This window comes from Somniosus microcephalus, chromosome 3 (assembly GCF_052327205.1).
Source record: "Somniosus microcephalus isolate GS21.2 chromosome 3, FLI_Smic_1.0, whole genome shotgun sequence".
Taxonomy (NCBI): domain Eukaryota; kingdom Metazoa; phylum Chordata; class Chondrichthyes; order Squaliformes; family Somniosidae; genus Somniosus; species Somniosus microcephalus.
In genome coordinates, this window is record NC_140989.1 from 226,060,822 (window position 1) to 226,086,009 (window position 25,188).

At 56.1% G+C, this 25,188-nt stretch overlaps 1 protein-coding gene across 3 annotated transcripts in view; it reads left to right on the forward strand.

Moving 5' to 3' along the window:
* LOC147121742 (von Willebrand factor A domain-containing protein 5A-like) overlaps positions 1-25,188 on the forward strand; it is a 273,727-nt gene that overhangs the window by 240,201 nt on the left and 8,338 nt on the right. For 2 of the 3 annotated variants that reach the window (XM_085982206.1, XM_085982207.1), the window contains exons 14-16: positions 21,400-21,611; positions 23,337-23,453; positions 24,242-24,373. In XM_085982206.1, coding sequence (XP_085838332.1) covers positions 21,400-21,611; positions 23,337-23,453; positions 24,242-24,373 — 461 coding nt within the window. The remainder of the gene's footprint in view (positions 1-21,399; positions 21,612-23,336; positions 23,454-24,241; positions 24,374-25,188) is intronic. The other variant, XM_085982208.1, reaches the window with a different exon arrangement.

Sequence of the window (25,188 nt, forward strand, 5' to 3'; positions counted from 1 at the left end):
CCTGTCGGTGTGATACCCAAATACTGGGGGCCCTGTCGGTGTGATTCCCCAGTGCAGGGGGTTGTGTCGGTGTGATACCCCAATACTGGGAGTCCTGTCGGTGTGAGCCCCCAATACTGGGGGTCCTGTCGGTGTGATACCCTAATACTGGGAGTCCTGTCGGTGTGATACCCAATACTGGGGGTCCTGTCAGTGTGATACCCCAATACTGGAGGTCCTGTCGGTGTGATACCCCAATACTGGAGGTCCTGTCGGTGTGATACCCCAATACTGGGGGTCCTGTCGCTGTGATACCCCAATACTGGGGTCCTGTCGGTGTGATACCCCAATACTGGGGGTCCTGTCGGTGTGATACCCCAATACTGTGGGTCCTGTCAGTGTGATACCCCAATACTGGGGGCCCTGTCGGTGTGATACCCCAATACTGGGAGTCCTGTCGGTGTGAGTCCCAATACTGGGGGTCCTGTCGGTGTGATACCCTAATACTGGGAGTCCTGGTGGTGTGATACCCCAATACTGGTGGTCCTGTCGGTGTGATACCCCAATACTGGGGGTCCTGTCGGTGTAATACCCCAATACTGGGGGTCCTGTCGGTGTGATACCCCAATACTGGGGGTGCTGTCGCTGTGATGCCCCAATACTGGGGGTCCTGTCGGTGTGATACCCCAATATTGAGGGTCCTGTCGGTGTGATACCCCAATACAGGCTGTCCTGTCGGTGTGATACCCCAATACTGGCTGTCCTGTCGGTGTGATACCCCAATACTGGGGGTCCTGTCGGTGTGATACCCCAATACTGGGGTTCCTGTCGGTGTGATACCCAATACTGGGGGTCCTGTCGGTGTGATACCCTAATACTGGGGTTCCTGTCGGTGTGATACCCCAGTATTGGGGGTCCTGTCGGTGTGATACCCCAATACTGGGGGTCCTGTCGATGTGATACCCCAATACTGGGGCTCCTGTCGTGTGATACCCCAATACTGGGGGTCCTGTCGGTCTGATACCCCAATACTGGGGTTCCTGTCGGTGTGATACCCCAATACTGGGGTTCCTGTCGGTGTGATACCCCAATACTGGCTGTCCTGTCGCTGTGATACCCCAATACTGGGGGTCCTGTCGGTGTGATACCCCAATACTGGGGGTCCTGTCGGTGTGATACCCCAATACTGGGGTTCCTGTCGGTGTGATACCCCAATACTGGCTGTCCTGTCGCTGTGATACCCCAATACTGGGGGTCCTGTCGGTGTGATACCCCAATACTGGGGGTCCTGTCGGTCTGATACCCCAATACTGGGGGTCCTGTCGCTGTGATTCCCCAATACTGGGGGTCCTGTCGGTGTGATACCCCAATACTGGGGATCCTGTCGGTGTGATACCCCAATACTGGCTATCCTGTCGGTGTGATACCCCAATACTGAGGTTCCTGTCGGTGTGATACCCCAATACTGGGGGTCCTGTCGGTGTGATACCCCAATACTGGGGGTCCTGTCGGTGTGATACCCCAATACTGGGGGCCCTGTCGGTGTGATACCCCAATACTGGGGTCCTGTCGGTGCGATACCCCAATACTGGGGGTCCTGTCGGGGTGATACCCCAATACTGGGGGTCCTGTCGGTGTGATACCCAAATACTGAGGGTCCTGTCGGTGTGATACCCCAATACTGGGGGCCCTTGTCGGTGTGATTCCCCAAAACTGGGGGTCCTGTCGGTGTGATACCCAAATACTGAGGGTCCTGTCGGTGTGATACCCCAATACTGGGGGCCCTGTCGGTGTGATTCCCCAATACTGAGGATCCTGTCGGTGTGATACCCCAATACTGGGGGTCCTGTCGGTCTGATACCCCAATACTGGCTGTCCTGTCGCTGTGATACCCCAATCCTGGAGGTCCTGTCGGTGTGATACCCGAATACTGGGGGTCCTGTCGGTGTGATACCCCAATACTGGGGGTCCTGTCGGTGTGATACCCCAATACTGGGGGCCCTGTCGGTGTGATGCCCCAATACTGGGGGTCCTGTCGGTGTGATTCCCAAATACTGGGGGTCCTGTCGGTGTGATTCCCCAATACTGGGGGTTCTGTCGGTGTGATTCCCCAATACTGGGGGCCCTGTCGGTGAGATTCCCCAATACTGGGGGGCCTGTCGGTGTGATTCCCCAATACTGGGGGCCCTGTCGGTGTGATTCCCCAATACTGGGGGTCCTGTCGGTGTGATACCCCAATACTGGGGGCCCTGTCGGTGTGATTCCCCAATACTGGGGGCCCTGTCGGTGAGATTCCCCAATACTGGGGGTCCTGTCGGTGTGATACCCCAATACTGGGGGTCCTGTCGGTGTGCTACCCCAATACTGGGGGTCCTGTCGGTGTGATACCCCAATACTGGGGGTCCTGTCGCTGTGATTCCCCAATACTGGGGGTCCTGTCGGTGTGATACCCCAATACTGGTGGTCCTGTCGTTGTGATACCCCAATACTGGCGGTCCTGTCGGTGTGATACCCCAATACTGGCGGTTCTGCCGGTGTGATACCCCAATACTGGGGGTCCTGTCGGTGTGATTCCCCAATACTGGGGGTCCTGTCGGTGTGATACCCCAATACTGGGCGTCCTGTCGGTGTGATACCCCAATCCTGGCTGTCCTGTCACTGTGATACCCCAATACTGGGAGTCCTGTTGGTGTGATACCACAATACTGGGGGTCCTGTCGGTGTGATACCCCAATACTGGGGTTCTTTTTAGTGTGATACCCCAATACTGGTGGTCCTGTCGGTGTGATACCCCAATACTGGAGGTCCTGTCGTTGTGATACCCCAATACTGGCGGTCCTGTCGATGTGATACCCCAATACTGGCGGTTCTGTCGGTGTGATACCCCAATACTGGGGGCCCTTTCGGTGCGATACTCCAATACTGGGGGTCCTGTCGGTGTGATACCCCAATACTGGGGCCCTGTCGGTGTGATTCCCCTATACTGGGGTCCTGTCGGTGTGATACCCCAATACTGGGGGTCCTGTCGGTGTGATACCCCAATACTGGGGCTCCTGTCGGTGTGATACCCAAATACTGGGGGCCCTGTCGGTGTGATTCCCCAGTGCAGGGGGTTGTGTCGGTGTGATACCCCAATACTGGGAGTCCTGTCGGTGTGAGCCCCCAATACTGGGGGTCCTGTCGGTGTGATACCCTAATACTGGGAGTCCTGTCGGTGTGATACCCAATACTGGGGGTCCTGTCAGTGTGATACCCCAATACTGGGGGTCCTGTCGGTGTGATACCCCAATACTGGGGGTCCTGTCGGTGTGATACCCCAATACTGGGGGTCCTGTCGCTGTGATACCCCAATACTGGGGGTCCTGTCGGTGTGATACCCCAATACTGGGGGTCCTGTTGGTGTGACACCCCAATACTGCGGGTCCTGTCAGTTTGATACCCCAATACTGGGGGCCCTGTCGGTGTGATACCCCAATACTGGGAGTCCTGTCGGTGTGAGTCCCCAATACTGGGGGTCCTGTCGGTGTGATACCCTAATACTGGGAGTCCTGGTGGTGTGATACCCCAATACTGGTGGTCCTGTCGGTGTGATACCCCAATACTGGGGGTCCTGTCGGTGTAATACCCCAATACTGGGGGTCCTGTCGGTGTGATACCCCAATACTGGGGGTGCTGTCGCTGTGATGCCCCAATACTGGGGGTCCTGTCGGTGTGATACCCCAATACTGAGGGTCCTGTCGGTGTGATACCCCAATACAGGCTGTCCTGTCGGTGTGATACCCCAATACTGGCTGTCCTGTCGGTGTGATACCCCAATACTGGGGGTCCTGTCGGTGTGATACCCCAATACTGGGGTTCCTGTCGGTGTGATACCCCAATACTGGGGGTCCTGTCGGTGTGATACCCTAATACTGGGGTTCCTGTCGGTGTGGTACCCCAGTATTGGGGGTCCTGTCGGTGTGATACCCCAATACTGGGGGTCCTGTCGATGTGATACCCCAATACTGGGGTTCCTGTCGGTGCGATACCCCAATACTGGGGGTCCTGTCGGTCTGATACCCCAATACTGGGGTTCCTGTCGGTGTGATACCCCAATACTGGGGTTCCTGTCGGTGTGATACCCCAATACTGGCTGTCCTGTCGCTGTGATACCCCAATACTGGGGGGTCCTGTCGGTGTGATACCCCAATACTGGGGGTCCTGTCGGTGCGATACCCCAATACTGGGGTTCCTGTCGGTGTGATACCCCAATACTGGCTGTCCTGTCGCTGTGATACCCCAATACTGGGGGTCCTGTCGGTGTGATACCCCAATACTGCGGGTCCTGTCGGTCTGATACCCCAATACTGGGGGTCCTGTCGCTGTGATTCCCCAATACTGGGGGTCCTGTCGGTGTGATACCCCAATACTGGGGATCCTGTCGGTGTGATACCCCAATACTGGCTATCCTGTCGGTGTGATACCCCAATACTGAGGTTCCTGTCGGTGTGATACCCCAATACTGGGGGTCCTGTCGGTGTGATACCCCAATACTGGGGGTCCTGTCGGTGTGATACCCCAATACTGGGGGCCCTGTCGGTGTGATACCCCAATACTGGGGGTCCTGTCGGTGTGATACCCCAATACTGGGGGTCCTGTCGGTGTGATACCCCAATACTGGGGGTCCTGTCGGTGTAATACCCCAATACTGGGGGTCCTGTCGCTGTGATACCCCAATACTGGGGGTCCTGTCGGTGTGATACCCCAATACTGGGGGTCCTGTTGGTGTGATACCCCAATACTGCGGGTCCTGTCAGTGTGATACCCCAATACTGGGGGCCCTGTCGGTGTGATACCCCAATACAGGCTGTCCTGTCGGTGTGATACCCCAATACTGGCTGTCCTGTCGGTGTGATACCCCAATACTGGGGGTCCTGTTGGTGTGATACCCCAATACTGGGGTTCCTGTCGGCGTGATACCCCAATACACTGGGGGTCCTGTCGGTGTGATACCCTAATACTGGGGTTCCTGTCGGTGTGATACCCCAGTATTGGGGGTCCTGTCGGTGTGATACCCCAATACTGGGGGTCCTGTCGATGTGATACCCCAATACTGGGGTTCCTGTCGGTGTGATACCCCAATACTGGGGGTCCTGTCGGTCTGATACCCCAATACTGGGGGTCCTGTCGGTCTGGTACCCCAATACTGGGGTTCCTTTCGGTGTGATACCCCAATACTGGGGTTCCTGTCGGTGTGATACCCCAATACTGGCTGTCCTGTCGCTGTGATACCCCAATACTGGGGGGTCCTGTCGGTGTGATACCCCAATACTGGGGGTCCTGTCGGTCTGATACCCCAATACTGGGGTTCCTGTCGGTGTGATACCCCAATACTGGCTGTCCTGTCGCTGTGATACCCCAATACTGGGGGTCCTGTCGGTGTGATACCCCAATACTGGGGGTCCTGTCGGTCTGATACCCCAATACTGGGGGTCCTGTCGCTGTGATTCCCCAATACTGGGGGTCCTGTCGGTGTGATACCCCAATACTGGTGGTCCTGTCGTTGTGATACCCCAATACTGGCGGTCCTGTCGGTGTGATACCCCAATACTGGCGGTTCTGTCGGTGTGATACCCCAATACTGGGGGCCCTGTCGGTGTGATTCCCCAATACTGGGGGTCCTGTCGGTGTGATACCCCAATACTGGGGGTCCTGTCGGTGTGATACCCCAATCCTGGCTGTCCTGTCACTGTGATACCCCAATACTGGGGGTCCTGTTGGTGTGATACCACAATACTGGGGGTCCTGTCGGTGTGATACCCCAATACTGGGGGTCCTGTCAGTGTGATACCCCAATACTGGTGGTCCTGTCGGTGTGATACCCCAATACTGGAGGTCCTGTCGTTGTGATACCCCAATACTGGCGGTCCTGTCGGTGTGATACCCCAATACTGGCGGTTCTGTCCGTGTGATACCCCAATACTGGGGGCCCTTTCGGTGCGATACTCCAATACTGGGGGTCCTGTCGGTGTGATACTCCAATACTGGGGCCCTGTCGGTGTGATTCCCCTATACTGGGGGTCCTGTCGGGGTGATACCCCAATACTGGGGGTCCTGTCGGTGTGATACCCCATACTGGGGGTCCTGTCGGTGTGATACCCCAATACTGGGGGTCCTGTTGGTGTGATACCCCGATACTGGGGGCCCTGTCGGTGTGATACCCCAATACTGGGGGTCCTGTCGCTGTGATACCCCAGTACTGGGGGGCCTGTCGGTGTGATACCCCAATACTGGGGGTCCTGTCGATGTGATACCCCAATACTGTGGGTCCTGTCGGTGTGATACCCCAATACTGGGGCTCCTGTCGGTGTGATACCCAAATACTGGGGGCCCTGTCGGTGTGATTCCCCAGTGCAGGGGGTTGTGTCGGTGTGATACCCCAATACTGGGAGTCCTGTCGGTGTGAGCCCCCAATACTGGGGGTCCTGTCGGTGTGATACCCTAATACTGGGAGTCCTGTCGGTGTGATACCCAATACTGGGGGTCCTGTCAGTGTGATACCCCAATACTGGAGGTCCTGTCGGTGTGATACCCCAATACTGGGGCTCCTGTCGGTGTGATACCCCAATACTGGGGGTCCTGTCGCTGTGATACCCCAATACTGGGGGTCCTGTCGGTGTGATACCCCAATACTGGGGGTCCTGTCGGTGTGATACCCCAATACTGCGGGTCCTATCAGTGTGATACCCCAATACTGGGGGCCCTGTTGATGTGATACCCCAATACTGGGAGTCCTGTCGGTGTGAGTCCCCAATACTGGGGGTCCTGTCGGTGTGATACCCTAATACTGGGAGTCCTGGTGGTGTGATACCCCAATACTGGGGGTCCTGTCGGTGTGATACCCCAATACAGGCTGTCCTGTCGGTGTGATACCCCAATACTGGGGGTCCTGTCGGTGTGATACCCCAATACTGAGGGTCCTGTCGGTGTGATACCCCAATACAGGCTGTCCTGTCGGTGTGATACCCCAATACTGGCTGTCCTGTCGGTGTGATACCCCACTACTGGGGGTCCTGTCGGTGTGATACCCCAATACTGGGGTTCCTGTCGGTGTGATACCCCAATACTGGGGGTCCTGTCGGTGTGATACCCTAACACTGGGGTTCCTGTCGGTGTGATACCCCAGTATTGGGGGTCCTGTCGGTGTGATACCCCAATACTGGGGGTCCTGTCGATGTGATACCCCAATACTGGGGTTCCTGTCGGTGTGATACCCCAATACTGGGGGTCCTGTCGGTCTGATACCCCAATACTGGGGTTCCTGTCGGTGTGATACCCCAATACTGGGGTTCCTGTCGGTGTGATACCCCAATACTGGCTGTCCTGTCGCTGTGATACCCCAATACTGGGGGGTCCTGTCGGTGTGATACCCCAATACTGGGGGTCCTGTCGGTGTGATACCCCAATACTGGGGTTCCTGTCGGTGTGATACCCCAATACTGGCTGTCCTGTCGCTGTGATACCCCAATACTGGGGGTCCTGTCGGTGTGATACCCCAATACTGGGGGTCCTGTCGGTCTGATACCCCAATACTGGGGGTCCTGTCGCTGTGATTCCCCAATACTGGGGGTCCTGTCAGTGTGATACCCCAATACTGGGGATCCTGTCGGTGTGATACCCCAATACTGGCTATCCTGTCGGTGTGATACCCCAATACTGAGGTTCCTGTCGGTGTGATACCCCAATACTGGGGGTCCTGTCGGTGTGATACCCCAATACTGGGGGTCCTGTCGGTGTGATACCCCAATACTGGGGGCCCTGTCGGTGTGATACCCCAATACTGGGGGTCCTGTCGGTGTGATACCCCAATAGTGGGGGTCCTGTCGGGGTGATACCCCAATACTGGGGGTCCTGTCGGTGTGATACCCAAATACTGAGGGTCCTGTCGGTGTGATACCCCAATACTGGGGGCCCTGTCGGTGTGATTCCCCAAAACTGGGGGTCCTGTCGGTGTGATACCCAAATACTGAGGGTCCTGTCAGTGTGATACCCCAATACTGGGGGCCCTGTCGGTGTGATTCCCCAATACTGAGGATCCTGTCGGTGTGATACCCCAATACTGGGGGTCCTGTCGGTCTGATACCCCAATACTGCCTGTCCTGTCGCTGTGATACCCCAATCCTGGAGGTCCTGTCGGTGTGATACCCGAATACTGGGGGTCCTGTCGGTGTGATACCCCAATACTGGGGGTCCTGTCGGTGTGATACCCCAATACTGGGGGCCCTGTCGGTGTGATGCCCCAATACTGGGGGTCCTGTCGGTGTGATTCCCAAATACTGGGGGTCCTGTCGGTGTGATTCCCCAATACTGGGGGTCCTGTCGGTGTGATTCCCCAATACTGGGGGCCCTGTCGGTGAGATTCCCCAATACTGGGGGGCCTGTCGGTGTGATTCCCCAATACTGGGGGCCCTGTCGGTGTGATTCCCCAATACTGGGGGTCCTGTCGGTGTGATACCCCAATACTGGGGGCCCTGTCGGTGTGATTCCCCAATACTGGGGGCCCTGTCGGTGAGATTCCCCAATACTGGGGGTCCTGTCGGTGTGATACCCCAATACTGGGGGTCCTGTCGGTGTGATACCCCAATACTGGGGGTCCTGTCGCTGTGATTCCCCAATACTGGGGGTCCTGTCAGTGTGATACCCCAATACTGGTGGTCCTGTCGTTGTGATACCCCAATACTGGCGGTCCTGTCGGTGTGATACCCCAATACTGGCGGTTCTGCCGGTGTGATACCCCAATACTGGGGGTCCTGTCGGTATGATTCCCCAATACTGGGGGTCCTGTCGGTGTGATACCCCAATACTGGGGGTCCTGTCGGTGTGATACCCCAATCCTGGCTGTCCTGTCACTGTGATACCCCAATACTGGGAGTCCTGTTGGTGTGATACCACAATACTGGGGGTCCTGTTGGTGTGATACCCCAATACTGGGGGTCCTTTCAGTGTGATACCCCAATACTGGTGGTCCTGTCGGTGTGATACCCCAATACTGGAGGTCCTGTCGTTGTGATACCCCAATACTGGCGGTCCTGTCGGTGTGATACCCCAATACTGGCGGTTCTGTCGGTGTGATACCCCAATACTGGGGGCCCTTTCGGTGCGATACTCCAATACTGGGGGTCCTGTCGGTGTGATACCCCAATACTGGGGCCCTGTCGGTGTGATTCCCCTATACTGGGGTCCTGTCGGTGTGATACCCCAATACTGGGGGTCCTGTCGGTGTGATACCCCAATACTGGGGGTCCTGTCGGTGTGATACCCCAATACTGGGGGTCCTGTCGGTGTGATACCCCGATACTGGGGGCCCTGTCGGTGTGATACCCCAATACTGGGGGTCCTGTCGCTGTGATACCCCAATACTGGGGGTCCTGTCGGTGTGATACCCCAATACTGGGGGTCCTGTCGATGTGATACCCCAATACTGTGGGTCCTGTCGGTGTGATACCCCAATACTGGGGCTCCTGTCGGTGTGATACCCAAATACTGGGGGCCCTGTCGGTGTGATTCCCCAGTGCAGGGGGTTGTGTCGGTGTGATACCCCAATACTGGGAGTCCTGTCGGTGTGAGCCCCCAATACTGGGGGTCCTGTCGGTGTGATACCCTAATACTGGGAGTCCTGTCGGTGTGATACCCAATACTGGGGGTCCTGTCAGTGTGATACCCCAATACTGGGGGTCCTGTCGGTGTGATACCCCAATACTGGGGGTCCTGTCGGTGTGATACCCCAATACTGGGGGTCCTGTCGCTGTGATACCCCAATACTGGGGGTCCTGTCGGTGTGATACCCCAATACTGGGGGTCCTGTTGGTGTGACACCCCAATACTGCGGGTCCTGTCAGTGTGATACCCCAATACTGGGGGCCCTGTCGGTGTGATACCCCAATACTGGGAGTCCTGTCGGTGTGAGTCCCCAATACTGGGGGTCCTGTCGGTGTGATACCCTAATACTGGGAGTCCTGGTGGTGTGATACCCCAATACTGGTGGTCCTGTCGGTGTGATACCCCAATACTGGGGGTCCTGTCGGTGTAATACCCCAATACTGGGGGTCCTGTCGGTGTGATACCCCAATACTGTGGGTGCTGTCGCTGTGATGCCCCAATACTGGGGGTCCTGTCGGTGTGATACCCCAATACTGAGGGTCCTGTCGGTGTGATACCCCAATACAGGCTGTCCTGTCGGTGTGATACCCCAATACTGGCTGTCCTGTCGGTGTGATACCCCAATACTGGGGGTCCTGTCGGTGTGATACCCCAATACTGGGGTTCCTGTCGGTGTGATACCCCAATACTGGGGGTCCTGTCGGTGTGATACCCTAATACTGGGGTTCCTGTCGGTGTGATACCCCAGTATTGGGGGTCCTGTCGGTGTGATACCCCAATACTGGGGGTCCTGTCGATGTGATACCCCAATACTGAGGTTCCTGTCGGTGTGATACCCCAATACTGGGGGTCCTGTCGGTCTGATACCCCAATACTGGGGTTCCTGTCGGTGTGATACCCCAATACTGGGGTTCCTGTCGGTGTGATACCCCAATACTGGCTGTCCTGTCGCTGTGATATCCCAATACTGGGGGGTCCTGTCGGTGTGATACCCCAATACTGGGGGTCCTGTCGGTGCGATACCCCAATACTGGGGTTCCTGTCGGTGTGATACCCCAATACTGGCTGTCCTGTCGCTGTGATACCCCAATACTGGGGGTCCTGTCGGTGTAATACCCCAATACTGCGGGTCCTGTCGGTCTGATACCCCAATACTGGGGGTCCTGTCGCTGTGATTCCCCAATACTGGGGGTCCTGTCGGTGTGATACCCCAATACTGGGGATCCTGTCGGTGTGATACCCCAATACTGGCTATCCTGTCGGTGTGATACCCCAATGCTGAGGTTCCTGTCGGTGTGATACCCCAATACTGGGGGTCCTGTCGGTGTGATACCCCAATACTGGGGGTCCTGTCGGTGTGATACCCCAATACTGGGGGCCCTGTCGGTGTGATACCCCAATACTGGGGGTCCTGTCGGTGTGATACCCCAATACTGGGGGTCCTGTCGGTGTGATACCCCAATACTGGGGGTCCTGTCGGTGTAATACCCCAATACTGGGGGTCATGTCGGTGTGATACCCCAATACTGGGGGTCCTGTCGGTGTGATACCCCGATACTGGGGGCCCTGTCGGTGTGATACCCCAATACTGGGGGTCCTGTCGCTGTGATACCCCAATACTGGGTGTCCTGTCGGTGTGATACCCCAGTACTGGGGGTCCAGTCGATGTGATACCCCAATACTGTGGGTCCTGTCGGTGTGATACCCCAATACTGGGGCTCCTGTCGGTGTGATACCCAAATACTGGGGGCCCTGTCGGTGTGATTCCCCAGTGCAGGGGGTTGTGTCGGTGGGATACCCCAATACTGGGAGTCCTGTCGGTGTGAGCCCCCAATACTGGGGGTCCTGTCGGTGTGATACCCTAATACTGGGAGTCCTGTCGGTGTGATACCCAATACTGGGGGTCCTGTCAGTGTGATACCCCAATACTGGAGGTCCTGTCGGTGTGATACCCCAATACTGGGGGTCCTGTCGGTGTGATACCCCAATACTGGGGGTCCTGTCGCTGTGATACCCCAATACTGGGGGTCCTGTCGGTGTGATACCCCAATACTGGGGGTCCTGTTGGTGTGATACCCCAATACTGCGGGTCCTGTCAGTGTGATACCCCAATACTGGGGGTCCTGTCGGTGTGATACCCCAATACTGAGGGTCCTGTCGGTGTGATACCCCAATACAGGCTGTCCTGTCGGTGTGATACCCCAATACTGGCTGTCCTGTCGGTGTGATACCCCAATACTGGGGGTCCTGTTGGTGTGATACCCCAATACTGGGGTTCCTGTCGGTGTGATACCCCAATACTGGGGGTCCTGTCGGTGTGATACCCTAATACTGGGGTTCCTGTCGGTGTGATACCCCAGTATTGGGGGTCCTGTCGGTGTGATACCCCAATACTGGGGGTCCTGTCGATGTGATACCCCAATACTGGGGTTCCTGTCGGTGTGATACCCCAATACTGGGGGTCCTGTCGGTCTGATACCCCAATACTGGGGGTCCTGTCGGTCTGGTACCCCAGTACTGGGGTTCCTGTCGGTGTGATACCCCAATACTGGGGTTCCTGTCGGTGTGATACCCCAATACTGGCTGTCCTGTCGCTGTGATACCCCAATACTGGGGGGTCCTGTCGGTGTGATACCCCAATACTGGGGGTCCTGTCGGTCTGATACCCCAATACTGGGGTTCCTGTCGGTGTGATACCCCAATACTGGCTGTCCTGTCGCTGTGATACCCCAATACTGGGGGTCCTGTCGGTGTGATACCCCAATACTGGGGGTCCTGTCGGTCTGATACCCCAATACTGGGGGTCCTGTCGCTGTGACTCCCCAATACTGGGGGTCCTGTCGGTGTGATACCCCAATACTGGTGGTCCTGTCGTTGTGATACCCCAATACTGGCGGTCCTGTCGGTGTGATACCCCAATACTGGCGGTTCTGTCGGTGTGAGACCCCAATACTGGGGGCCCTGTCGGTGTGATTCCCCAATACTGGGGGTCCTGTCGGTCTGATACCCCAATACTGGGGGTCCTGTCGCTGTGATTCCCCAATACTGGGGGTCCTGTCACTGTGATACCCCAATACTGGGGATCCTGTCGGTGTGATACCCCAATACTGGCTATCCTGTCGGTGTGATACCCCAATACTGAGGTTCCTGTCGGTGTGATACCCCAATACTGGGGGTCCTGTCGGTGTGATACCCCAATACTGGGGGTCCTGTCGGTGTGATACCCCAATACTGGGGGCCCTGTCGGTGTGATACCCCAATACTGGGGGTCCTGTCGGTGTGATACCCCCATACTGGGGGTCCTGTCGGTGTGATACCCCAATACTGGGGGTCCTGTCGGTGTAATACCCCAATACTGGGGGTCCTGTCGGTGTGATACCCCAATACTGGGGGTCCTGTCGGTGTGATACCCCGATACTGGGGGCCCTGTCGGTGTGATACCCCAATACTGGGGGTCCTGTCGCTGTGATACCCCAATACTGGTGGTCCTGTCGGTGTGATACCCCAGTACTGGGGGTCCTGTCGATGTGATACCCCAATACTGTGGGTCCTGTCGGTGTGATACCCCAATACTGGGGCTCCTGTCGGTGTGATACCCAAATACTGGGGGCCCTGTCGGTGTGATTCCCCAGTGCAGGGGGTTGTGTCGGTGGGATACCCCAATACTGGGAGTCCTGTCGGTGTGAGCCCCCAATACTGGGGGTCCTGTCGGTGTGATACCCTAATACTGGGAGTCCTGTCGGTGTGATACCCAATACTGGGGGTCCTGTCAGTGTGATACCCCAATACTGGAGGTCCTGTCGGTGTGATACCCCAATACTGGGGGTCCTGTCGGTGTGATACCCCAATACTGGGGGTCCTGTCGCTGTGATACCCCAATACTGGGGGTCCTGTCGGTGTGATACCCCAATACTGGGGGTCCTGTTGGTGTGATACCCCAATACTGCGGGTCCTGTCAGTGTGATACCCCAATACTGGGGGCCCTGTCGGTGTGATACCCCAATACTGGGAGTCCTGTCGGTGTGAGTCCCCAATACTGGGGGTCCTGTTGGTGTGATACCCTAATACTGGGAGTCCTGGTGGTGTGATACCCCAATACTGGTGGTCCTGTCGGTGTGATACCCCAATACTGGGGGTCCTGTCGGTGTAATACCCCAATACTGGGGGTCCTGTCGGTGTGATACCCCAATACTGGGGGTCCTGCCGCTGTGATGCCCCAATACTGGGGGTCCTGTCGGTGTGATACCCCAATACTGAGGGTCCTGTCGGTGTGATACCCCAATACAGGCTGTCCTGTCGGTGTGATACCTCAATACTGGCTGTCCTGTCGGTGTGATACCCCAATACTGGGGGTCCTGTTGGTGTGATACCCCAATACTGGGGTTCCTGTCGGTGTGATACCCCAATACTGGGGGTCCTGTCGGTGTGATACCCTAATACTGGGGTTCCTGTCGGTGTGATACCCCAGTATTGGGGGTCCTGTCGGTGTGATACCCCAATACTGGGGGTCCTGTCGATGTGATACCCCAATACTGGGGTTCCTGTCGGTGTGATACCCCAATACTGGGGGTCCTGTCGGTCTGATACCCCAATACTGGGGGTCCTGTCGGTCTGGTACCCCAGTACTGGGGTTCCTGTCGGTGTGATACCCCAATACTGGGGTTCCTGTCGGTGTGATACCCCAATACTGGCTGTCCTGTCGCTGTGATACCCCAATACTGGGGGGTCCTGTCGGTGTGATACCCCAATACTGGGGGTCCTGTCGGTCTGATACCCCAATACTGGGGTTCCTGTCGGTGTGATACCCCAATACTGGCTGTCCTGTCGCTGTGATACCCCAATACTGGGGGTCCTGTCGGTGTGATACCCCAATACTGGGGGTCCTGTCGGTCTGATACCCCAATACTGGGGGTCCTGTCGCTGTGATTCCCCAATACTGGGGGTCCTGTCGGTGTGATACCCCAATACTGGTGGTCCTGTCGTTGTGATACCCCAATACTGGCGGTCCTGTCGGTGTGATACACCAATACTGGCGGTTCTGTCGGTGTGAGACCCCAATACTGGGGGCCCTGTCGGTGTGATTCCCCAATACTGGGGGTCCTGTCGGTGTGATACCCCAATACTGGGGGTCCTGTCGGTGTGATACCCCAATCCTGGCTGTCCTGTCACTGTGATACCCCAATACTGGGGGTCCTGTTGGTGTGATACCACAATACTGGGGGTCCTGTCGGTGTGATACCCCAATACTGGGGGTCCTGTCAGTGTGATACCCCAATACTGGTGGTCCTGTCGGTGTGATACCCCAATACTGGAGGTCCTGTCGTTGTGATACCCCAATACTGGCGGTCCTGTCGGTGTGATACCCCAATACTGGCGGTTCTGTCGGTGTGATACCCCAATACTGGGGGCCCTTCCGGTGCGATACTCCAATACTGGGGGTCCTGTCGGTGTGATACCCCAATACTGGGGCCCTGTCGGTGTGATTCCCCTATACTGGGGGTCCTGTCGGGGTGATACCCCAATACTGGGGGTCCTGTCGGTGTGATACCCCATACTGGGGGTCCTGTCGGTGTGATACCCCAATACTGGGGGCCCTGTCGGTGTGATACCCCAATACTGGGGGTCCTGTCGCTGTGATACCCCAATACTGGGGGGCCTGTCGTTGTGATACCCCAATACTGGGGGTCCTGTCGATGTGATACCCCAATACTGTGGGTCCTGTCGGTGTGATACCCCAATACTGGGGCTCCTGTCGGTGTGATACCCAAATACTGGGGGCCCTGTCGGTGTGATTCCCCAGTGCAGGGGGTTGTGTCGGTGTGATACCCCAATACTGGGAGTCCTGTCGGTGTGAGCCCCCAATACTGGGGGTCCTGTCGGTGTGATACCCTAATACTGGGAGTCCTGTCGGTGTGATACCCAATACTGGGGGTCCTGTCAGTGTGATACCCCAATACTGGAGGTCCTGTCGGTGTGATACCCCAATACTGGGGCTCCTGTCGGTGTGATACCCCAATACTGGGGGTCCTGTCGCTGTGATACCCCAATACTGGGGGTCCTGTCGGTGTGATACCCCAATACTGGGGGTCCTGTCGGTGTGATACCCCAATACTGCGGGTCCTATCAGTGTGATACCCCAATACTGGGGGCCCTGTTGGTGTGATACCCCAATACTGGGAGTCCTGTCGGTGTGAGTCCCCAATACTGGGGGTCCTGTCGGTGTGATACCTTAATACTGGGAGTCCTGGTGGTGTGATACCCCAATACTGGGGGTCCTGTCGGTGTGATACCCCAATACAGGCTGTCCTGTCGGTGTGATACCCCAATACTGGCTGTCCTGTCGGTGTGATACCCCAATACTGAGGGTCCTGTCGGTGTGATACCCCAATACAGGCTGTCCTGTCGGTGTGATACCCCAATACTGGCTGTCCTGTCGGTGTGATACCCCCATACTGGGGGTCCTGTCGGTGTGATACCCCAATACTGGGGTTCCTGTCGGTGTGATACCCCAATACTGGGGGTCCTGTCGGTGTGATACCCCAGTATTGGGGGCCCTGTCGGTGTGATACCCCAATACTGGGGGTCCTGTCGATGTGATACCCCAATACTGGGGTTCCTGTCGGTGTGATACCCCAATACTGGGGGTCCTGTCGGTCTGATACCCCAATACTGGGGTTCCTGTCGGTGTGATACCCCAATACTGGGGTTCCTGTCGGTGTGATACCCCAATACTGGCTGTCCTGTCGCTGTGATACCCCAATACTGGGGGGTCCTGTCGGTGTGATACCCCAATACTGGGGGTCCTGTCGGTGTGATACCCCAATACTGGGGTTCCTGTCGGTGTGATACCCCAATACTGGCTGTCCTGTCGCTGTGATACCCCAATACTGGGGGTCCTGTCGGTGTGATACCCCAATACTGGGGGTCCTGTCGGTCTGATACCCCAATACTGGGGGTCCTGTCGCTGTGATTCCCCAATACTGGGGGTCCTGTCGGTGTGATACCCCAATACTGGGGATCCTGTCGGTGTGATACCCCAATACTGGCTGTCCTGTCGGTGTGATACCCCAATACTGAGGTTCCTGTCGGTGTGATACCCCAATACTGGGGGTCCTGTCGGTGTGATACCCCAATACTGGGGGTCCTGTCGGTGTGATACCCCAATACTGGGGGCCCTGTCGGTGTGATACCCCAATACTGGGGGTCCTGTCGGTGTGATACCCCAATACTGGGGGTCCTGTCGGGGTGATACCCCAATACTGGGGGTACTGTCGCTGTGATACCCAAATACTGAGGGTCCTGTCGGTGTGATACCCCAATACTGGGGGCCCTGTCGGTGTGATTCCCCAAAACTGGGGGTCCTGTCGGTGTGATACCCAAATACTGAGGGTCCTGTCGGTGTGATACCCCAATACTGGGGGCCCTGTCGGTGTGATTCCCCAATACTGAGGATCCTGTCGGTGTGATACCCCAATACTGGGGGTCCTGTCGGTCTGATACCCCAATGCTGGCTGTCCTGTCGCTGTGATACCCCAATCCTGGGGGTCCTGTCGGTGTGATACCCGAATACTGGGGGTCCTGTCGGTGTGATACCCCAATACTGGGGGTCCTGTCGGTGTGATACCCCAATACTGGGGGCCCTGTCGGTGTGATGCCCCAATACTGGGGGTCCTGTCGGTGTGATTCCCCAATACTGGGGGTCCTGTCGGTGTGATTCCCTAATACTGGGGGTCCTGTCGGTGTGATTCCCCAATACTGGGGGCCCTGTCGGTGAGATTCCCCAATACTGGGGGTCCTGTCGGTGTGATTCCCCAATACTGGGGGCCCTGTCGGTGTGATTCCCCAATACTGGGGGTCCTGTCGGTGTGATACCCCAATACTGGGGGCCCTGTCGGTGTGATTCCCCAATACTGGGGGCCCTGTCGGTGAGATTCCCCAATACTGGGGGTCCTGTCGGTGTGATACCCCAATACTGGGGGTCCTGTCGGTGTGCTACCCCAATACTGGAGGCCCTGTCGGTGTGATACCCCAATACTGGGGGCCCTGTCGCTGTGATTCCCCAATACTGGGGGTCCTGTCGGTGTGATACCCCAATACTGGTGGTCCTGTCGTTGTGATACCCCAATACTGGCAGTCCTGTCGGTGTGATACCCCAATACTGGCGGTTCTGTCGGTGTGATACCCCAATACTGGGGGTCCTGTCGGTGTGATTCCCCAACACTGGGGGTCCTGTCGGTGTGATACCCCAATACTGGGGGTCCTGTCGGTGTGATACCCCAATCCTGGCTGTCCTGTCACTGTGATACCACAATACTGGGAGTCCTGTTGGTGTGATACCACAATACTGGGGGTCCTGTCGGTGTGATACCCCAATACTGGGGGTCCTTTCAGTGTGATACCCCAATACTGGTGGTCCTGTCGGTGTGATACCCCAATACTGGAGGTCCTGTCGTTGTGATACCCCAATACTGTCGGTCCTGTCGGTGTGATACCCCAATACTGGCGGTTCTGTCGGTGTGATACCCCAATACTGGGGGCCCTTTCGGTGTGATTCCCCAGTGCAGGGGGTTGTGTCGGTGTGATACCCCAATACTGGGAGTCCTGTCGGTGTGAGCCCCCAATACTGGGGGTCCTGTCGGTGTGATACCCTAATACTGGGAGTCCTGTCGGTGTGATACCCAATACTGGGGGTCCTGTCAGTGTGATACCCCAATACTTGAGGTCCTGTCGGTGTGATACCCCAATACTGGGGGTCCTGTCGGTGTGATACCCCAATACTGGGGGTCCTGTCGCTGTGATACCCCAATACTGGGGGTCCTGCCTGTGTGATACCCCAATACTGGGGGTCCTGTTGGTGTGATACCCCAATACTGCGGGTCCTGTCAGTGTGATACCCCAATACTGGGGGCCCTGTCGGTGTGATACCCCAATACTGGGAGTCCTGTCGGTGTGAGTCCCCAATACTGGGGGTCCTGTCGGTGTGATACCCTAATACTGGGAGTCCTGGTGGTGTGATACCCCAATACTGGTGGTCCTGTCGGTGTGATACCCCAATACTGGGGGTCCTGTCGGTGTAATACCCCAATACTGGGGGTCCTGTCGGTGTGATGCCCCAATACTGGGGGTGCTGTCGCTGTGATGCCCCAATACTGGGGGTCCTGTCGGTGTGATACCCCAATACTGAGGGTCCTGTCGGTGTGATACCCCAATACAGGCTGTCCTGTCGGTGTGATACCCCAATACTGGCTGTCCTGTCGGTGTGATACCCCAATACTGGGGGTCCTGTCGGTGTGATACCCCAATACTGGGGTTCCTGTCGGTGTGATACCCCAATACTGGGGGTCCTGTCGGTGTGATACCCTAATACTGGGGTTCCTGTCGGTGTGATACCCCGGTATTGGGGGTCCTGTCGGTGTGATACCGCAATACTGGGGGTCCTGTCGATGTGATACCCCAATACTGGGGTTCCTGTCGGTGTGATACCCCAATACTGGGGGTCCTGTCGGTCTGATACCCCAATACTGGGGTTCCTGTCGGTGTGATACCCCAATACTGGGGTTCCTGTCGGTGTGATACCCCAATACTGGCTGTCCTGTCGCTGTGATACCCCAATACTGGGGGGTCCTGTCGGTGTGATACCCCAATACTGGGGGTCCTGTCGGTGTGATACCCCAATACTGGGGTTCCTGTCGGTGTGATACCCCAATACTGGCTGTCCTGTCGCTGTGATACCCCAATACTGGGGGTCCTGTCGGTGTGATACCCCAATACTGCGGGTCCTGTCGGTCTGATACCCCAATACTGGGGGTCCTGTCGCTGTGATTCCCCAATACTGGGGGTCCTGTCGGTGTGATACCCCAATACTGGGGATCCTGTCGGTGTGATACCCCAATACTGGCTATCCTGTCGGTGTGATACCCCAATACTGAGGTTCCTGTCGGTGTGATACCCCAATACTGGGGGTCCTGTCGGTGTGATACCCCAATACTGGGGGTCCTGTCGGTGTGATACCCCAATACTGGGGGCCCTGTCGGTGTGATACCCCAATACTGGGGGTCCTGTCGGTGTGATACCCCAATACTGGGGGTCCTGTCGGGGTGATACCCCAATACTGGGGGTCCTGTCGGTGTGATACCCAAATACTGAGGGTCCTGTCGGTGTGATACCCCAATACTGGGGGCCCTGTCGGTGTGATTCCCCAAAACTGGGGGTCCTGTCGGTGTGATACCCAAATACTGAGGGTCCTGTCGGTGTGATACCCCAATACTGGGGGCCCTGTCGGTGTGATTCCCCAATACTGAGGATCCTGTCGGTGTGATACCCCAATACTGGAGGTCCTGTCGGTGTGATTCCCCAATACAGGGGGTCCTGTCGGTGTGATACCCCAATACAGGGGGTCGTGTTGGTGTGATACCCCAATACTGGGGGCCCTGTCGGTGTGATTCCCCAATACTGGGGGTCCTGTCTGCGTGATTCCCCAATATTGGGGGTCCTGTCGGTGTGATACCCGAATACTGGGGGTCCTGTCGGTGTGATACCCCAATACTCGGGGTCCTGTCGGTGTGATACCCCAATACTTGGAGTCCTGTCGCTGTGATACCCCAATACTGGGGGTCCTGTCGCTGTGATGCCCCAATACTGGGGGTCCTGTCGGTGTGATACCCCAATACTTGGGGTCCTGTCAGTGTGATACCCCAATACTGGGGGTCCTGTCGTTGTGATACCCCAATACTGGGGGTCCTGTCGATGTGATACCCCAATACTGGGGGCCCTGTCAGTGTGATTCCCCAACACTGGGGGTCCTGTCGGTGTGATTCCCCAATACTGGGGGTCCTGTCGGTGTGATTCCCCAACACTGGGGGTCCTGTCGGTGTGATTCCCCAATACTGGGGGTCCTGTCGGTGTGATTCCCCAATACTGGGGGTCCTGTCGGTGTGATTCCCCAATACTGGGGGCCCTGTCGGTGAGATTCCCCAATACTGGGGGTCCTGTCGGTGTGATTCCCCAATACTGGGGGCCCTGTCGGTGTGATGCCCCAATACTGGGGGTCCTGTCGGTGTGATACCCCAATACTGGGGGCCCTGTCGGTGTGATACCCCAATACTGGGGGTCCTGTCGGTGTGGTACCCCAATACTGGGGGTCCTGTCGGTATGATACCCCAATACTGGGGGCCCTGTCGGTGTGATACCCCAATACTGGGGTTCCTGTCGGTGTGGTACCCCAATACTGGGGGTCCTGTCGATATGATACCCCAATACTGGGGGCCCTGTCGGTGTGATTCCCCAATACTGGGGGTCCTGTCGCTGTGATACCCCAATACTGGGGGTCCTGTCGCTGTGATACCCCAATACTGGGGGCCCTGTCGCTGTGATTCCCCAATACTGGGGGCCCTGTCGGTGTGATACCCCAATACTGGGGGTCCTGTCGGTATGATACCCCAATACTGGGGGCCCTGTCGGTGTGATTCCCCAATACTGGGTGTCCTGTCGCTGTGATACCCCAATACTGGGGGTCCTGTCGGTGAGATTCCCCTATACTGGGGGTCCTGTCGGTGTGATTCCCCAATACTGGGGGCCCTGTCGGTGTGATACCCCAATACTGGGGATCCTGTCAGTGTGATTCCCCAATACTGGGGGCCCTGTCGGTGTGATACCCAAATACTGGGGGCCCTGTTGGTGTGATACCCCAGTACTGGCTATCCTGTCGGTGTGATACCCCAATACTGAGGATCTTGATGACACCGCGCTCTTTTCCAAACCTTTTTTCTATTGTTTTTTCAGGTCCACCATCCACCACCTGGCAGCAAAGACGATGATCGGGGTCCTGGAGTCGGGCACCAATCCACAAACGGACGATGTGAAAAATCGCATCATTGGGATCAGCACCCAGGCCAATGTCATCTCCTCCCACACAGCCTTCATTGCCATCAACAAAGACCTCAACCAGCCCCTGCAAGGGCCCATGACCAGGCGTAACATCCCGCATTTTGAAGGTCCGTGGTCCTGCATTTTACTGGGATTAAGGATCTAATCCTTTAAGTCGAATGAATGCCTGACCTTTCACCCTCCGGGGCCTGGGGTCCAATCCAGCCCCAGACAGACGGGGATGATGGTCTCCTCTCTCTGATGAGGAGGCTGGGCGTGGTTCAGACCAGACCAGGCCTGGGTTTGGGTGACCGCTTTGCGGAACACCTCCGTTCAGTCCGTACGGGGGACCCCGAGCTTCCAGTCGCCTGTCATTTTAATTCACGGCCCCATTCCCACTCAGACCTCACTGTACTCGGGCTCTTGCATTGTTCCACGGAAGCTCAGCCTAAGCTCGAGGAACAGCACCTCATCTTCCGATTAGGCACTTTACAGTCTGCCGGACTCAATATCGAGTTCAACAATTTCAGATCATAACCTCGGCCCCTATTACATTTTTACTTATATTTTTTATCCACACCTTTGTTTTGGCCCTTCCCCCCCTTTTTTTTCTTTCCCACATGGCAGCTGTCTCCCATTCTGCCAGCGCATTTCACACCTAATCTAGAGCCGTCTTTTGTCTCCACTAGTCCTATCACCATCTCGTCTTGTTTTGAATACCTCGTAATGTCTCTTCACTTCTCTTTTGTTCTCTCCCAGCCCCCATACTGGCCTTTTAATCTATTTCATTTCCTGTGCTTCTTTAGCCTTGACAAAGGGTTTTGACCTGAAACGTTGACTCTATTTTCTCTCCACGGATGTTGCTGGCCTGCTGAGTTTTTCCAGCATTTTCTGTTGTTATTCTGGTCTGGTTTATGTCTCTCTCTAGGATGAAACTGACGCCCTTCACAAATACTCCAGTCTCTCAGTCAAGAGGCACCTTCACCCCTGGTCCCAGCTGAATCCAATCCTGCTTCACTCCTGGATCTGGGGTCTCGGATCCAATTAATACCTCGGTGTGCAGATGGCACGAGGCCTAGTGAGACGGGGGGTGGGGCGGGACTCGGAGAAAAATCCTTCACTGGAAGGGTCACCTGACCTCCCAGAAGAGCCCCTTCGAGTATCAAAGCTAAGGAAGTGGGACAGGTAAAGGCCCGGGTGGGGGCGGGGCGGGGAGACGTGCTGTTCTGGTGGTGGAGGGATCTGAGGAGCTGGGCTAATGAAGGTTGGCTGAAGAAGCCTGGTTCAAGGGTCGCGACACCTTGGCTCCAATACGATGGCTGGGCCCTGGTCACCGCACGGCTTTAGACAGCACCGCCCGCACAATGGGTCCTGCAGATACTGGGCCGTACATCCAGTGGAGGGGTCCCGGCTGTGGTCCTAGGCTCGCCAACTCTATACGTGTTCCTGGAGGTTCCATCACATGACTGCCTGCCTCCAACCACCCCACCCCCGCACAATGGGGAAGGTGCAAAACAAGATTCACAAGGATGAGCCCTGAATGGAAAGGTTATACGTGTCGGGAAAGACTGAACAGGCTGGGGCTCTTTTCTCCAGAAAAGAGAAGGCTGAGGGGTGATCTCTCTGGGAAATGCCCGACATCTCGCCTTTGATAGACTGGGATGAGAAAGATTTTTGTTGTTGTTGGGTAAGGGTGTGGAGGGATATGGAGCAAAGGCGGGTAAATGGAGTCGAGGTACCGATCTAAGTTGAATGGCGGAACAGGCTCGAGGGGCGGAAGGGCCTCCTCCTGTTCCTGGGAAGGGGCGCGGGTAACGGTGATTTTCCTAATGGCTGTTTCCATTCTCTTATAGCGTATCAGTCCATGAGGTGCAGCTCAATCGCTCCAGCCGTGGAATGTTGCTTATCCTACTTGAAAGGAGCTCCATCTCAGGATGACTTTATGGGTTCTAAGTCCCTTCTGCAGAAAGGTAACGTTTGCCCATGACATGTTGCCCACTCCCACCCCCATTCTCTCTGGAAAAAGAAAGAAAGAATTCTCATTTCTACCGCGCCTTTCACCACCTCAGGACATCCCAAAGCGCGTTACAGCCAATGAAGAATTGTAGATGTGTAGTCACTGTTGAAATGAAGGAAACATGGCAGCCAATTTGCGCACGATAAGATCCCACACCGTCATGCGGTAATGACCAGATGATCTGTTTTGAGTGATGCTGGTTGAGGGATTAATATGGGGCTCAGGACACCGGGGAAAACTCCCCCACTTTTCTTTGAAATCGTGGCCCTGGGATCTTTTACATCCAGCTGGGAGGGCAGACGGGGCCCTTGCTTTAATGCCTCTTGCGAAAGACGCCCCTTCGACAGTGCAGCACTCCCTCAGCACTGGCACCGGGAGTGTCGGCCCTGAATTATGAGGCTCGAGTCTCTGGAGTAGGGAGGGAGCTTGAACCCGCGACCCTCTGTGTGACAGCGAGACCGACTGGGCCACGGCTGACAGCGTGAGCGAGCGGTTTCGGCTTTCCTATCCTCTGGCCGCACTCAGCCGGGGATCCTTCCTGCTTCCCCTTTCCGTCTCCGTGGCGACGACGACGACAGGCTCTGCCGTCCACTAGGCCGCTCGGTAGGCCTCGGCCTGAAGGCACAGCATTCCGAGTCTTCAAGTGGGTGGGTGGCGTCGCCGTGGAGACAGAAGGAAGGGGAGGGAGAGGGGGAGCGGGGGAAAGACTTGCCTAACGCTGTCCCGATCGTCTCTCGGCAGTCAGGAACAATATTTCACTGAGAATTGGCGCAACAGCGAAGAAGAGGGGGAAACGCTCGACACCCAAGCTCACCTTAGCATCTCCCAACTCGATGGCATACGGCGAAGTGTACGGGGCGGCCCTGCAGGCAGGTAAAGAAAGATTTACACAGCACCTTTCATCTCCTCGGGACGTCCCAAAGCACTCCACGGCCAATGAAGTACTTTGTGGAATTGCAGTCACTGTTGTAATGTGGGAAACACGGGCAACTGTTAAGTCTGTGAGTTGTTCAAGTAATTAATACTCAGACTTAATCAGTAACAATAAAACAGGTCTTTACTGGTTGGAGGTAGGGACTACACTGAATACAAGATTACTGCACAGTGCTTATATACCGGTGTGTTCACCCCCGGTATTACGTCTACAGCAGCCTGAGAAAGTAGTACATCTCTTAAGGTGGAACAGGCTTAAGCTCTCTTAAGGTGGAACAGGTTACATACACAACACTCCTCCCTTCTTAGCTTTATAGTCACCCCCCCATTTAACATAACGTAATAACATATATACATATATAACTTCATGTTTAACGTAACATATCACAGATTCAGTCTCTGCGGAAAACAGTTCACAGATTCAATCTCTGTGGTGTAGTCGGTTCACGTTACTCATTCAATAGTCCTTTCATGGATTTAACAGCTTGAACTTCCGAACTGATTTGGCTCCGTTCGGAGGGACCACGTGTGTGATCTGGTAGAGGTGATAATGGTTCAGATGGGTCATCTTCTGTTTTTACTTTTCCTTTTCTGCTTCTTGGAGACTCTCTGGGCTCCATTGTCAGCTGCCACAGCTGCCAGCTGCATGCGCAGTTCCTCCTTCTCTTCCTCCTTTTTTCGTAGTAGAGCCACCTTCTCCCGATGTTCCGTAGACTTTCGGTGTTCCTCCATGATTTCTGTATGGTGGGAGTCGA